At 35.6% G+C, this 14,636-nt stretch overlaps 1 protein-coding gene across 1 annotated transcript; it reads right to left on the bottom strand.

Moving 5' to 3' along the window:
- Positions 1-3,844: 3,844 nt before the first annotated feature.
- LOC148939686 (uncharacterized) lies at positions 3,845-4,441 on the bottom strand. Its single transcript, XM_089106948.1, has one exon. The coding sequence runs from the start codon at positions 4,439-4,441 to the stop codon at positions 3,845-3,847; it is 597 nt and encodes a 198-aa protein (XP_088963074.1).
- Between the last annotated feature and the right edge of the window lie 10,195 nt (positions 4,442-14,636).

Here is a 14,636-nt window from a genome sequence, read left to right on the forward strand (position 1 = left end):
TATTGACTTAGGAATAAAGTGAATACATCATTCGATGCCTTTTTTTATGCTTATTACGAATATAATAAACATTTCTATCGGAAATGAATTTCAGCTCCCCCCCCCCTATATATGCCAATTCAGGGTATATATTTCTACATTAGGGGGGGGGGGTGGGGGTAAAGTTTAAACTTACCTCCCATTAACATCAGAAACAAAATTTGCCCCCCCCCTAATGTTGAAATATATTATCTAAATTGGCATATATCGGGGGGGGGGGCTGAAATTCATTTCCGATAGAAATGATTATTATATTCATAATCAGCATAAAAAAAGGCATAGAGTGCTATATTCACTTTATGCGTAAGTCAATAATATGATTTGGTAGAAATTTACCGATCCAAGATTCGATTGATTAAAACCATGATATCAAATCAGGGGTGAAGCTAAGGGGGAGGGGTTGTCATGAGGTGGGGAGGGAGAGGGAAGTTCCAAGGAGTCAGCGCCGCGTGTCGACACCTTGGAAAATTTATCTTGGAAATTTAGCTTGTGTGTCCGGATTTGTTTACATACTGGACGATTTTGTCGAAACGTTCTTTAAGTCCCTCCTCCAAACATAAGACTCTAGCTGCACCATTTCATCCAGTGTGCCTGGTATGGATTCTTTAATAAGAAACCAAATCATATAATTGTAAAGTAATCGCATTAATATGTAAATGATTCAAATTCAAATTCTCACTAATCCACAAATATCTTACATTTCTTTCAATCAGATTCTCACATATCTGTGCTTATGTAACTAAACCAGCTAAAATAGTTTTACTGTCCAGACTAGACCTTGATTTACTTTAGTGTTCTTTCTAAATCTTTTCTAGACAAATCTTTTTGTATTACTTGGATTTAATAGTAAATTACTGAGGCTCTTCTTTGGTGTGTAATAGACCAGTGAAACACATGAGAGTATGAATATCGGCATAGAATGCAGGGGTTCAAACTTTGAGTAAGATTTTTTTTTCCAGAAGGGAATTTATCTGCAAATAATATCAGTATCGTATCGGTAGTATACCGATATATTGGTAACGGTATGGGGCCTCAGAAATCCACATCGGCCGGGCCCTAATATGAAGTGAATGTTTAGTCAGCCTGCATTGTTACTTGAGGGCCAGGGAAAAAAGTTGAAGGAAAGAAGGATCAAGAGTGTTAAATTTTTTGATTTGGGGGAGGGGAGGGAGGGGGTAATTAAACGATACTATGTGTATGCCGGTCATCAAAATAGCATGCTAGCAATATCTTGGAAGAGCATGGGTGTAAAAGTTGAAATATTCAGGTTTTGCCTGAGAACAGAAATTAACGTTGCCATGTCCTTTATTTGTTCGATCAGGTTCCATTTTCAAAGTGATACATCCCAATGTAATACTCGTTGCATATTGCTTAAGTAGCATCTTCATCTATGCTTGAGCTCCTCGATTGGGCATCTATTTTTCTGCTATATGGAATTTTTACCTATCATTTGTAGTTTTAAGGCAAAAACCATGAAAAGAACAAATTAGGAAATATTTTGTAAATATTGAGAATGTAGATAGTTCTTTTTTAATAAATATCAGCAAATTTTTTGGATTACTTAGCCGACAAAGACTATAAAGTGAGATTTTGATTCTGTATTTTGCCAAACTTTATCTAATGGGGGGGGGGGGGTTCGTTTAATAATTTATGGGGGGGTTTCAATTAAATCTTTAATTTAGTTTAAATCTTATCGTCATGGGAAAATTTACTCAAACAATAATTAGAGGGGTGGGACTGGACATGGCACGAATGAGGACCTCTATTCCCATTCGCTCGATCATGTCCTCGAAAATGCAAAATTCCACATTTTTGTAGATAGGAGCACATTTTGTAGATTTATTTTATTTCATTAGTATTAACCAAACTTGACTTCTCTCGTGTATAGCGCTGTGTTAGGTATAATGCACCAGTACCCAAATCAATATCGAAACATTTTTTGAATAGCTGTCAGACTTGATAGGCGGTGACTGTAAAGTCAGGTCGCAGCTAATAATTTCGAAAATATTCATTCGCTATGACCAATACTTCTGTTCACTGTCAAGAGAATCTCCTGTTATTATTTTAATATTACCTATTCCTAATTATTTTTCAATTTACTAATAATTGTTTTATTAATTATTTATTACATCCGACCAATTCCCGAGTATGCTTGCCCTGTATGGGGCCCTCAAGTCAACAAGACAAGTTACCTCTGCGATCAACTTGAGTCACTACCAAAGAGAGCCTTTAAGATATTCTTTCAGATGCATATGTAAGTTATGAATCGACATTATCTGTCCTACAACTACCATCCCTTCACGAACATTGTTTGGGTATGATCTGCAAATTTGGCAAATTTCTTCTTAGCAGTGAAAAATATAGAGGGATTCTACCACCAGTGATGTTCAGTTCAGTTCATTTTATTTAACATCAAAAATACATTTAACTAATATTCCAATTCCTGCCCCAAGAAAGATACAAAAAAGCACTTGCGACTGGGCGGGCACATGCAATTCATCTACTAACTAATAATTAACTATAAACAAAGGAACAACAAATAATAATTTAATAATTAAAAAAAAACAATGAACCTTGACCTAACAAATAATTTTTTAATTTATTTTTAAATAAACCCAGGTGCTCAGCCACCCGAATGCTCCCTGGAACAGAGTTCCACACATTAGGTCTGGGAAATCTAGTATGGAAGCTGGTCCTGGTGCCACTTCTATTCGGAACAATGAAGTCACTAGCATGACGAGTTTCATAATGGTGCAAAGACTTATTTTCACTAAAATAATCCCAAAAAACCTCTGGACTATGATTATTCCAGTATTGATAAGCAAAAATTCCTTTTTGATAGTCCCGTGGCTGTCCTACATTCAACACTTGCAACTTATTGAAGCAAGCTGAAATGTTATGGATACCTTCAATATACCCACTAATACGACGCATTGTTTTATTTTGAAGAGTCTGAACACGTTTAAAATTCATATAAAAATTGCTTGCCCATAACATACAGCCACACGAAGCGTATGGATGAATCAAAGCATGGTATAAAAGCAATAAGACTCTTTGGGGTAAAAAATTTTTAAAACGACGAATCACTCCAAGGCCACGTGCAATCTTTGTTGCGACAACATCACTGTGGCGTTTCCACGAAAAATTACAATCAATATAAAGACCTAAGTACCAAATTTCCTGAACTTGAAATACAGGCTTATTATTAAACAGAATTCTACCATCATTATCACTGGGCTTGCCTACTCTAGAATATATAATAAAATTAGTTTTAGTAACATTTACTGATAACAAACTCAAACTAGTAAACACATGGAAATTTCTCAGAACACAATTCACTTTCGATACAAGACTATCCAAACAACGACTAGAAAAAGTAACAGTAGTGTCATCAGCAAATGACGTCAAGCAACAATCTGGGAGATAAAACCTCATACTATCCACATAAACCAGATACAGAAGTGGGCCAAGGACCGAACCCTGTGGCACACCACACGACACTTGATAAGGGGAAGAAAAAACATCATCAACCATCACTTTAATAGTACCTCCCACACAAATAACTTTCAAACCACTTCAAATTCACTTCTTTAATACCTAAGAATTCTAATCTTTGCAATAAAATTTTAAAATCTATCGTGTCAAATGCTTTCCTAAAATCAAAAATACTGTTAGAGGGATTTTACCATTTTCCAAACAATTGTTCACAAAATGAGCAAGATGAATGGGAGCATGACTAGTGGAATGACCTTTTCGAAACCCGAATTGGGTGTCACTGAGTAAGATATGTTTCATGAGATGGTCATTAAGACGGCGATGAATCACTTTTTCCAAAATTTTTGACAATAAAGGCAGACTCGATGTTGGTCTCCAGTTTCCGGCATCTGACCTGGCACACCCCTTTGTAAAGCGGGATGAGTTTAGCTTGCTTCAACACTTCTGGAAAGGTCACCGTTTCTATAGATAAGTTGATAACATGGAGAATACATGGTAGTATATACGTTAACACAGCTTTAAAAGTTCTCAGATTCACCCCATCTATCCCGGAAGAATTCGATTTTATATTTTTCACTATTATAATCACTTTATTACTTGTCCACTTTTCAAACTGGAAGTCAGCAGTATCTCCATGAGAGTCCACGAATTCCTCGCTAAGAAAATTTTTCCTGGCACACCTTACACTCTCTTGAACAGACGAGCCAACCTGAGAATAAAACTGGCCAAAATAATTCGCGACTACATTCTTATCACTCACATAACTTCCATTTATATCAATGCAAGGCGACTGACTACTTTTCCGAATTCCCATAAACTCATTAATAACCTGCCATGTAGATTTGGTTTCTGCCTTACTATCAGGAAACTTTTCTTCAAAATACTTCTTCTTTGCTTGCCTTCTCATACTGTTCACCTTATTTCTGACTCGTTTGAATTCTGCAAAATCTGCGTCATCCTGACGATTAAGAGATTGCTGATTATAACAAGTTCCTTTTGCTTATCTTGTCTGTTATTGCTTCCGTAATCCATGGCTTGCTGGGATCATCCCTCTTTTGTTTGGCCAAACGCAAGGGGCATGCTTTCTCAAAATCGGATGGAAAATGTACATGAACTGATTATACGCTAGAGAAGAATCACCTGAAATCTCCAAGACCGAGTCCCACTTGATACATCTCAGCTCTTCAGCAAAGCTACTCAAATTTTGCTTTTTCAGCTCACGTGTCAGTATTTTCTTAGCCGGGATACGTCGTTTTCTAAGACACGTTACATGAGCAATTACAGGGAGATGATCCGAGCCTAGATATACTATCACATCTGAGTAGCTTTGGCTCAAATAGCTAGGTCCCACGAAAACATTATCAATTAAGGTCGCAGAATGAGTAGAGATTCGGCTAGGTATACAAGATAAAGGGTAAAGGTCACCTGAAACCATATAATTAAAAAAATTTAAATTTTCACCTGAAAGATCTAAAAGGTTATAATTAAAATCGCCCATACAACAAAAAATCCATTATTGTAGACGAAACCAACCTCATCAACTCATCTAAACCTGCTACAAAACTCATCCAGGCGACGGCTTATATCCAGGCATTGGACGGCTTATACACCACACTAATTAAAACTTTCTTTTTTTCAAGCTCAAATTCCAAACAAAAACTTTCAATCTTACCATCTATCCATACACCCAAATCCTCCCTCACCATATACTTCATATTTTTTTTTTATCAAAAATCCCAGGCCTCTTCGGCTTATAGTTGATTGGTTCCTAACCTCAAAATCATATCCTGGAAAAGAAAAAGCCGAGAGAGATTGGTCAGAACTCAAAAAAGTTTCGCAAATACCCATTATATCAAATTTTGAAAAAGATGTTTCAATCATCAATATGTAAGAACTCTCACGAAGAGGCTTTGAATTAATAATAGGCAAATCCTCACTTCCAATTTGAGCCTCTAAATGATCTTCAATGCGGAGCGGATTACGCATAAATCTATTCAATGAATAAATATCATTCATCATAAACAAATAAATGAACTAATTTCTCTTTTATAAAAAAAAACAAATAAATAAAAAAAAGCAAGAATAGAGCTTACTACTAAAAAAACAAAAAAAAACAAAAAAAAAAACAAAAATGATAAATTTTTTCTAAGACACTAAAGGGTGTCAACAAGTGAGCAGATTCGTGTTGGGTGGCTATCACCCTGCTCACGTTTGTAAACACGGCCACGATCAGACCATACGTTTCTTACACCGTATCTGTCTCTTGTGCCTTCAAAAATCGCTTTTTTCATTTTTGTAAGATATCCCGTGACAATTACGCCCCATTTCGCCAGCTTTGATTTCCCTCTGAAAACAGTATACGCCGTATTTTTAGTTGCAAATTTCACAATAGCTGGCGCAACAGTCGTAGGTGGCTGGGTATTCCGGGCAGCGTTCAAAAGTCTAAAACGGTTTACAGACAACAACTGTTCCTTCTGGACATTTACACCCATATCAAGAACAGTAGTACCCAGGTCATTTCCGGGGTCCTGCTTCACTCCAAAAAAAAACAACTAAAGAATCAAGTAAACGCTCCTGTTCGTAATCATCCAGCTTTTCCTCAATAGTAGCCACCCGAAGCTTGAATGACTGAATCTATCTATCCAGAGATGAAAAAAGTTTTTCTATTTTCTCAAATTTATGTTGTATTCTAGAGTGACTGAATCATATATTTCCGAAACAATCAGTTCAGGGTTCAGAGCGACTTGTTGCGATAAGCCTGCCACTCCTGGCACGGAAACAACTTTTTCCTAAACTTTTTTTTTCAATTCCTTTAACTAGGCCAAATTTAAGCTCTGTAACTTCATCTTTGGCTAAAGTAAGTTGCTTTCAGATTGCAGATGATTCGCTCAAAGCAGTTAAATCAGTACCCGCGCCTTTCGCAGTTTTCTTTTTCAGAAACTGATAGTAAAGATCCGGAGAAGATTCACACTCACGAAAAGCATGATTAACGCCCTTAGCGTTTTTTTTTCGAAGCTTCCGCATAATTTCCACTATATGAAAGAAAATTCTATTCTACCACAGTCTGAAAGTCATGGAACCCATTGCAAAAAACAATGTATTTTGGCATAGACTCTTTTTGGTTTGTTATGTTAACAATCCGGACTGGCCAGAGGGGATATCCCTTCAACCGAGCTACCGCTAAATCTCCCTTGTGAAACTATACCATGATGAAAATAAAAATAAAATCCAATAAATCGAGAATAGACTTATCTTTAGTAGACAGGGCCACGTAATGCGGAGGCAGACATCCTTATTGGAGGGGGCCCGGTGGAACGTGGTAGCCTGTCAGTTTTTTCCACCGTACTCCGACATCCCAAATTTCTGTATTCAGATTATCCAAATTAAAAAGGAGAAACTGCCACTGCTATCACATTATTTGACAAACACTCCAATTGCACATCTTTTGTAACCACTGAATTAATTCAATGTTAAAGAATAAGTTCAATCAATTCAAAAGTTCAAACAGGTGTATTCCCTTTGAGAGCTAGTTCAAGACTGGAATTGCCTACTCCAGGAACAAACTGTTTTGTCAATTCGTTCGTTCCTTTTTACATCTCTGTGTTTAATAAGTTATTAAATAAAAAAAACAAGTTTTTAAACTGAAAGTAAGGAGCGACATTAAAACTTAAAACGAACAGAAATTATTCCGTATATGAAAGGGGCTGTCCCCTCGTCAACGCTTCGCTCTTTACGCTAATGTTTTTTATTGTTTGAAAAAATAAAGTTATGAGACAAAGTCAAACTTTAGCGTAAAGAATAAGGAGTTGAGGAGGGGAAAGCCCCTTTCATATACGGAATAATTTCTGTTCTTTTTAAGTTTTAATGTTGCGCCTTACTCTCAGTTTTAAAAACTTGTTTTTTGTGTTTAATTTCTGATCGTTTTTTAGTTAATGCAACTTTTATTTTAGCTCACCGTCATTGAATAAGTAAACAAAATTTGAATAAAAATTTTACTTTTCTTTTGCTAAATGGATGTCTCTAAATTTGGTTATGACGTAATTTGATAATTAACTTACGTAACTAACTTCTATATTCGTATATTTTTCTTCTGGCAAAAAATACAAAATGTCAGATTTTTGCAGATTTGGAATGGAAGTCTGTTTTATTGTTTTTCCTGATACTCTGAATTTGATGGTTTTTTTTAAAATAAAATTCTTTAACTATTAGGAGATGTGTCCCCCCTCTTTAAAAATTTAATTAAATTATTTCAGGCGTGCATTTTTTCATGGATAATATTAAGCATAGATATATTTATACATTTAGAATCAGCATTATAAACCCATTCTTTTGATACATTTATTGACATCAAAATTCCATTTTTAAAAGTTTCGATCACTATTGAGCCGTATCGCTTGTTTTTTTATTGTTTTTTTTATTACGTATATGTTATACGAAAATACGAATTACGAGTTATTACGAGGCTATACGAAAAATGTGGTTCAATACCGCTTTCTAGGTCTATAATGAAAGAAAGGTTGAGGTGGTTAGGGCATGTTGTGCGGATGAAGGATGACAGATTGCCGAAGGTTTTTTTTTTGGTCAACCATCCAGGGCTAAACTGAAAGCAGTTCGTCCCCGTCTGGGGTGGGAGGACGTCATAAAGAAAGATTTAAAGGAAATGGGAACTTCGTGGGCGGGTGTAAAAAGGGAGGCTTTGAATCGATTGGGGTGAAGGAGGAGCGTGCGTAGCTGTGTTGGCCTCAGGTGGCTTGGTGCTGCGTTGAGTTGTTAGTAGTAGTAGTAGTATAGGTTATTACGTATATGAGGGGGTTCTCCCCTAAGTCAATACCTTGCTCTTTAATTAAAAATTTAAAAACAAATTTAATTCACAAACCCCAGGATCAAAAAGGTTGTTTATCTAGAAAGGATAGATCTTTTGAAAGCACTAAAAAAAAAACTGTAGCTTAAAGAGCGAGGTCTTGACTTGGGGGAGACCCCCCCATATACGTTATAATTTCTGTTCGTTTTAAGTTCAAATGTTGCTTCTTATTTTCAGTTGAAAAAAACTTGTTTTTTTTATTTAATTTCTGATGGTTTTTTTAATAATGTTTGGAAATCCGGCGCCCCCTTCATAGAAATGCCACCTATGCCAAAAAAACTACCTCCGCAGAAAGACTGCCAAGTAACCCCCTCTTCCAACCCCATGCTCCAGAAAAAAAATCCTTCCTGAAAATGTCTGTATACTTCCCAATAACCAATAAATAATGCTGGCAAGTCCGGCGCCCCCTTCATGGCAATTTCCCTGCCCCCATGAAAACTTCCTTCATGGACAGATCCTCCAATATAACCCCGACCCACCCCCCCCCCCTCACTACCAGAAAAAAACCCTCCTGAAAACGTCAGTATACTTCCCAATAACCAATACTATATGTTAACATTGGGTAAGGTTCATAACTTTTAGCCCTCCCCCCGGGGACTTCGGGGGATTAAGTCATCCTAAAAGACATATTTATCATATTTTCAACCATGCTGAACAAAATGGCTATCTCAAAATTTTGATCGGATGACTTTGGGAAAAAAATGAGCGTGGGAGGGGGCCTAGTTGCCCTCCATTTTTTTGGTCACTTGAAAAGGGCACCAGAACTTTTAATTTTCTTTCCAATGAGCCCTCTCACGATATTCTAGGACCACTGGGTCGATACGATCACCCCTGGGGAAAAAAACAAACAAATAAACACGCATCCGTGATCTTTCTTCTGGCAAAAAATGCAAAATTCCACATTTTTGTAGATAGGAGCTTGAAACCTCTATAGGTGGGTTCTCTGATACGCTGAATATGATGGTGCAATTTTCATTAAAGTTCCATAACTTTTAGGGGGTCTTTCCCCCTATTTTTGAAAATCAGCCAAATTTTCTCAGGCACGTAACTTTTGATGGGTAGCATTAAATTTGATGAAAGTTATATCTTTGCAATCAACATTGAAATCTGATTCTTTTGATGTATCTATTGGTATCAAAAACCCGTTTTCTAGAGTTTCGGTTACCATTGAGCCGGGTCGCTCCTTACTTACAGTTCGTTACCACGAACTGTTTGATATTCTCGTGTTTTTTCTTTTTTCTTGTTTTCGTCGTAAGCACTAGCACCATTTAGTTGGAATTTTTATTCTAAACTATGATTGCTTGTGTAATTAAAACTATATTTATAGCAAATATATAACAAATATGTAATATATAGCAAATATATAAAATATATTTATATACATATAGCAAATACCCCCGCCCCCAAAACCGCCACTATGAAGACCAGAACAAGATTTGCACTCTACTGAAAAAAACCTTACTCTCACATACAAAAAAAATGCAATTAGCAGCATGTCCAGTTTAAGAGGGGTCACTAGGCTTGAGCCACCCCCTAAAAATTTCACCAAAACGCAACTTGGTTATAAAATGCACGTAAAATGATTCTTTCTCTTAAAAAACTAAGAAAATTTTCGCCGACTCTCAAATTTATCTAAAAAATAGATGTAAAAAACTTTAAAACCTCCTCCCCCTGAACAAAAACAGTAGGTCACCCAAATCATATTTTTGTTACCCCTCCTCCCCCCTAAAACGAAAATTCTCGAGCCACTCCTTTATTCAATTATTCTGAACTGAGCCTGGGCTGCAATGGGGTAAAACAAAACTTTGTGGATTTACAGCAAAAGTTTTTTTCGGAAATATTGTTTTTGCGGGAATATCAAGAAAAAACTTTTGGAATATATCGAAATTGCAATGATGTCTTTACCTATTTTGAAATGAAATGTGGGAAGTAAAATCAGCTAAGTGACAGTCGGGACAACTTAGATTCAGTCAGTAGCCTCAATAAGGAAAGAGGGCATTTATCCACCTCATTGATCAGAATACCCCCTCATTTTCATCGCGTCACTATAAAAATCAAGGCAGAAATCAAGGCATTTTATGTTTTTCGTGGTTCTATGCATTTAGAGTTCCTTCTACATTTTTTTTGTCTACATTAATATTTAAAAGTTGCTTGGAGTCCACTCAGTAAAGTGATGTCTCCCTGCTTTCCTACTTAAGAGTCTCAATCAACCATGGGTTAATAACTTGCGTAATATCCTAGCCTGGGTATGGCTGGTAAAAAAAAATTGTACTCTTTTACGAAATGATGATAGAAAAACTGTTAGCAAAAAAAAAAAAAAAACAGATTTATTTCTTACTATTTTATGTATCATGGGGTTCATATTGACAGATTTGTTAAAAAAAAGAAGAGATATTACAGCCGGAACCTAGGAAAGATCAAAGTATTTTTGTCAGTGAAAAACAAATATTTGTTCCTCCAAAACGGGACCCGACAAAGGGATACGGGATATAAGGAAAGGGGATAAGGAAAAGAGACATAAAAGTTTCTTCCCTGGCCACTTCATATGAAAGGTGCGATCGTAGAAACTTCAGATGGGTCAAATGTGATTTGAGGGTGATCAGCCTCCCTCCCGTGCCCTTTTCTTTTTCACTCTCCCATGTAGCTTCCAAAATATTGGATCAAAATTTTGAAATAGGAAAATGAAAAGGGTGGGGGGGGGGGTTCTTGGAGGGGAAGAGAAGTGGCCAAAGGATTGTGTTCCTTATCCAAAAAGACTTAGCAATATCAGCTCCTTTGACGTTAATAATCTGTGCGCAAGGAAGTTGTAAGGAAAATCAAAAGAAATTGTGTGTTACCAAGGTATTTAAATTGCGTATAGCGGTAAAATGGCATTTCCCATTTGAATTGCCTTTGCTCTAGAATGGCGTTTTTTCACTAGGTAAATGAAACTATCATGAATGGAGTCTCAATGATCCCCGGGTAGGTATTCGATGGTAAATATCGGTAATTTTTTCGCAGTTCATATTATTGACTTACAAATAAAATAAACATACCACTTGATGCCTTTTTAATGCTCTCTCCAAATATAATAATCATTTTTGTCGGAAATAATTTTTACCCCCGACCCTACATATACCAATTCAGGGTATATATTTGCACATATCTTGATAATCAAAATTCACATATACCCGTGCTATCAAAATAGTGTATATTTAATATCTTGTGAACAACTACAGGGGTTAAACCAAAGCTCCCAGAGAGTGTTCGGGGTAGGCAAGGGGATATCGGCTGTTATATTAAAGGAATGGAATAAAGGTAACGGTACATTTTTGTCCCCTTAAATATTTTTTGTCCAGAAAAGCACCGAAAATTTTTCTTAAGCCCTTAAAACATATATGGGTGAGCTTTTAGGTTAAAGGAAATTTTTGTTTAGGGACATATTAAAAAAAAAAGTATTTTCTGCCCGAAAAAGTGAAGCGCTAATGACACTATAGCCCTCAAAGGGCTTGGGGGTAGGGCTTGCCCTACTCATACTTGTGGTAATTTCTGGTCATTTAAACTTTGACATGATTAGTCCTGATAACTTCTGTTTTATTTTGGGTTCTACTTATTGATTCATGCGTATTTTTTTTCATTTTAAGTCTGAATTATTATATGAGTTTGTTTATACTAGTATTTGGTTTTATACTATACTTCTTGCCATAGTGGGAAAAAAGATGATAAACTCATCGGTAAACTCAAAAAAAGGTAAACAAAAAAAGGTAAACAAATAGGTAAACAAAAAAAAGATAAACTCATAGATAAGCATTGGACAGTTTAATCTAGAACCGTCAGTAGAAACCGACGGTTCAAATAAAAACGGAATTTATTTAGAGACGTCGATAGAAACCCAAAATGACTTAAAATACATGGATTAAAAGCAAACTATTGGAATAACTGTGAAAACCCAGGATCCCCCTTGCGAAAATGCCTAATGTCATTCATTTACATGGGAGGGGTATTAATGATGATACAGAGGCAAATTTAAGGTAATAAACATCTGGGGTACAGCTAGAGCTACAAGAAACGAACATGGACATCGTAAAATTGTTTTATGGCAGTGTTGCCCCTTAGTTTTGTGAGAGTTAATACCTTAGCGGTAAAATAGAAGTTTCAAGCCAATAGAACTGTCTTCAAATTTTTTTCGCACATTTAGTGCTCAAAATAAAGGAATAAAGTGTTTTCCAAAAGTAATATTTTTCAAAACTTACTCACTTTAACAGAAATCACTAACAAACACCAACTCCTTTAGATGTACATGTATGTAGTAAAAAAAAAGAAAAAAAAAAATACAAATGTACTGCCTTTGGTAACCCTGCCCTCTGGCTGATTAAATTTGACTGATTCGATTTACTTCTTCTTAAATTGTTGGAAATACAGGAAAGACGACTTGGGGACGGCACAGGCAGAAATAACAGAGATCGAACCGGCTAACCGTGTTACGGTATCTTTTGCAGTCAAGTAATTTAATTCAAAAGTTGTAGGGTACTTTTTCTATCATCATTTCGTAAAAGAGTGCCAAAAAGATTGCGAAGAGCTAATAATTGGCAAAAAGAGTGAACGTCCGATCTTTGACGGAAAAGAGTACAATTAGGTAATAAATTGTGAATTGGGAACAAAAAGTGAGCAGGCTAGCAAACCCTGCATGCGGGTTGTCCGTCCTTCAGATGTTAATTTTTCCGGTTTTGAGTTTGACTCGGTTATTTATTTTTTTTTGCATTTTGTGTTCTTTTGGGTTTCATTTCTTTATTAAATGTGACAAGTGGATAAGGTCTTGCTTAGAAGGTATTACGTCACTTCGTTTCATCGCAAGTTTCATAAAACGCTTACTCAGATGAGATCTTGGTTGATGTTACTATCTCTGCTTTCGGCATTTATTTTTCGGGAATTTGCATAAAATAACTGTTAGGTTAGTTATAAACCTCAATTTGACAATATAATACAGTGAAAAACTACAAACATGTAATGATAATAGTTTATTATGGGTTTGAAAAATATCACTTGAATAAACCATTTTTCGGATTTGATTTTAATATGAAATTAATTTTTAATTTTAACACTAATAAAAACTTCTATCAATTTCAGAAACATATACATAAAGATATTGTAATATTTAAACAATTTTTGAATAGCTGCTGAGACTTGATAGACGGTAACTCTGAAATCAAGTTACAGCTTACAATTTAGAAAATCAATCAGTTAATAATGAATAATGCTCCCTCTCACTGCCACCAAGATATTCCCCTTATTATTGTTTAAATATTATCTATTCGCTAATAGATTCTAAGTACTGTTTAATCAGTTATTTTTACTTATTGACTGCGCTGTCTACCTTATTTTAACCGTTAGATTATATATTTCAAATTTTGCACCTGTAATCTGTGCCCAGGACAAGTAACCCTTCTGCTCCTCCCCTAAAACCGCCACTGTCAAGACCAGAATAAGGTTTGCACTCTACTGAAAAAATAAATTTTACATGTTTTCACTGTTTTAACTTTAATAAATCAAAAAATCTGCAATTAGTTTTTAGGTCAGATCACGTATCTTCAGTCTTGCAGACTGTACTTCACAGATTACAAGGATTACTACTCTCAAATAATCAGCTAAGTGTTAAGCTAGCTTATGCCCGACCCACAGAATAGGCACAATCGTTGATAGTAGAGACCTATGCTATACTAATAATATAAGTTTTCCCCTGATTTTACCGTATTACTGTAGAAGCGGAAAATTAAAAAGGAAAAAAATTGGTTTGAAAAAACAATTGCCAACACTAATTTGTTCCGTAGTATTATCTACTAACGTTATTATTTAGCATCCTTTGCTAGATTCCTCATAACGGTAAGAAAACTACTGTTCCAGATAATTTTTGAAACCACACTGACAATGCCTGACAAGATGAAGACAAAATCGTAAAGAAGAAAAGAAGATAATATTTCCAGCCAGTGAAAATGAAAAAACAGTGCAAATTTTCCAGCCGAGAGCTACGCTCAACTGTCTTCAGTGTAGAAATAGAAAAATAAAGACAAATTTGTAAAACAGCATTCGAATAAATAAATAAAAAACATAAAAACAACCACTAAAATAAAAGAAAACCTTCTCCATGCGACGATTAAAGGATAACCTACCGTTCTGTTGGAACATTTAGAACTGTTCCAAGCCTCTATCTTTTTTAACTTCAAAAATATGCCTGTGTATACCATATTATTTCGATTTGTCAGCA

The sequence above is a fragment of the Artemia sp. Qi Xiang Cuo genome, chromosome 21, assembly GCF_049724085.1.
Source record: "Artemia sp. Qi Xiang Cuo chromosome 21, ASM4972408v1, whole genome shotgun sequence".
In the NCBI taxonomy this organism is placed as follows: domain Eukaryota; kingdom Metazoa; phylum Arthropoda; class Branchiopoda; order Anostraca; family Artemiidae; genus Artemia; species Artemia sp. Qi Xiang Cuo.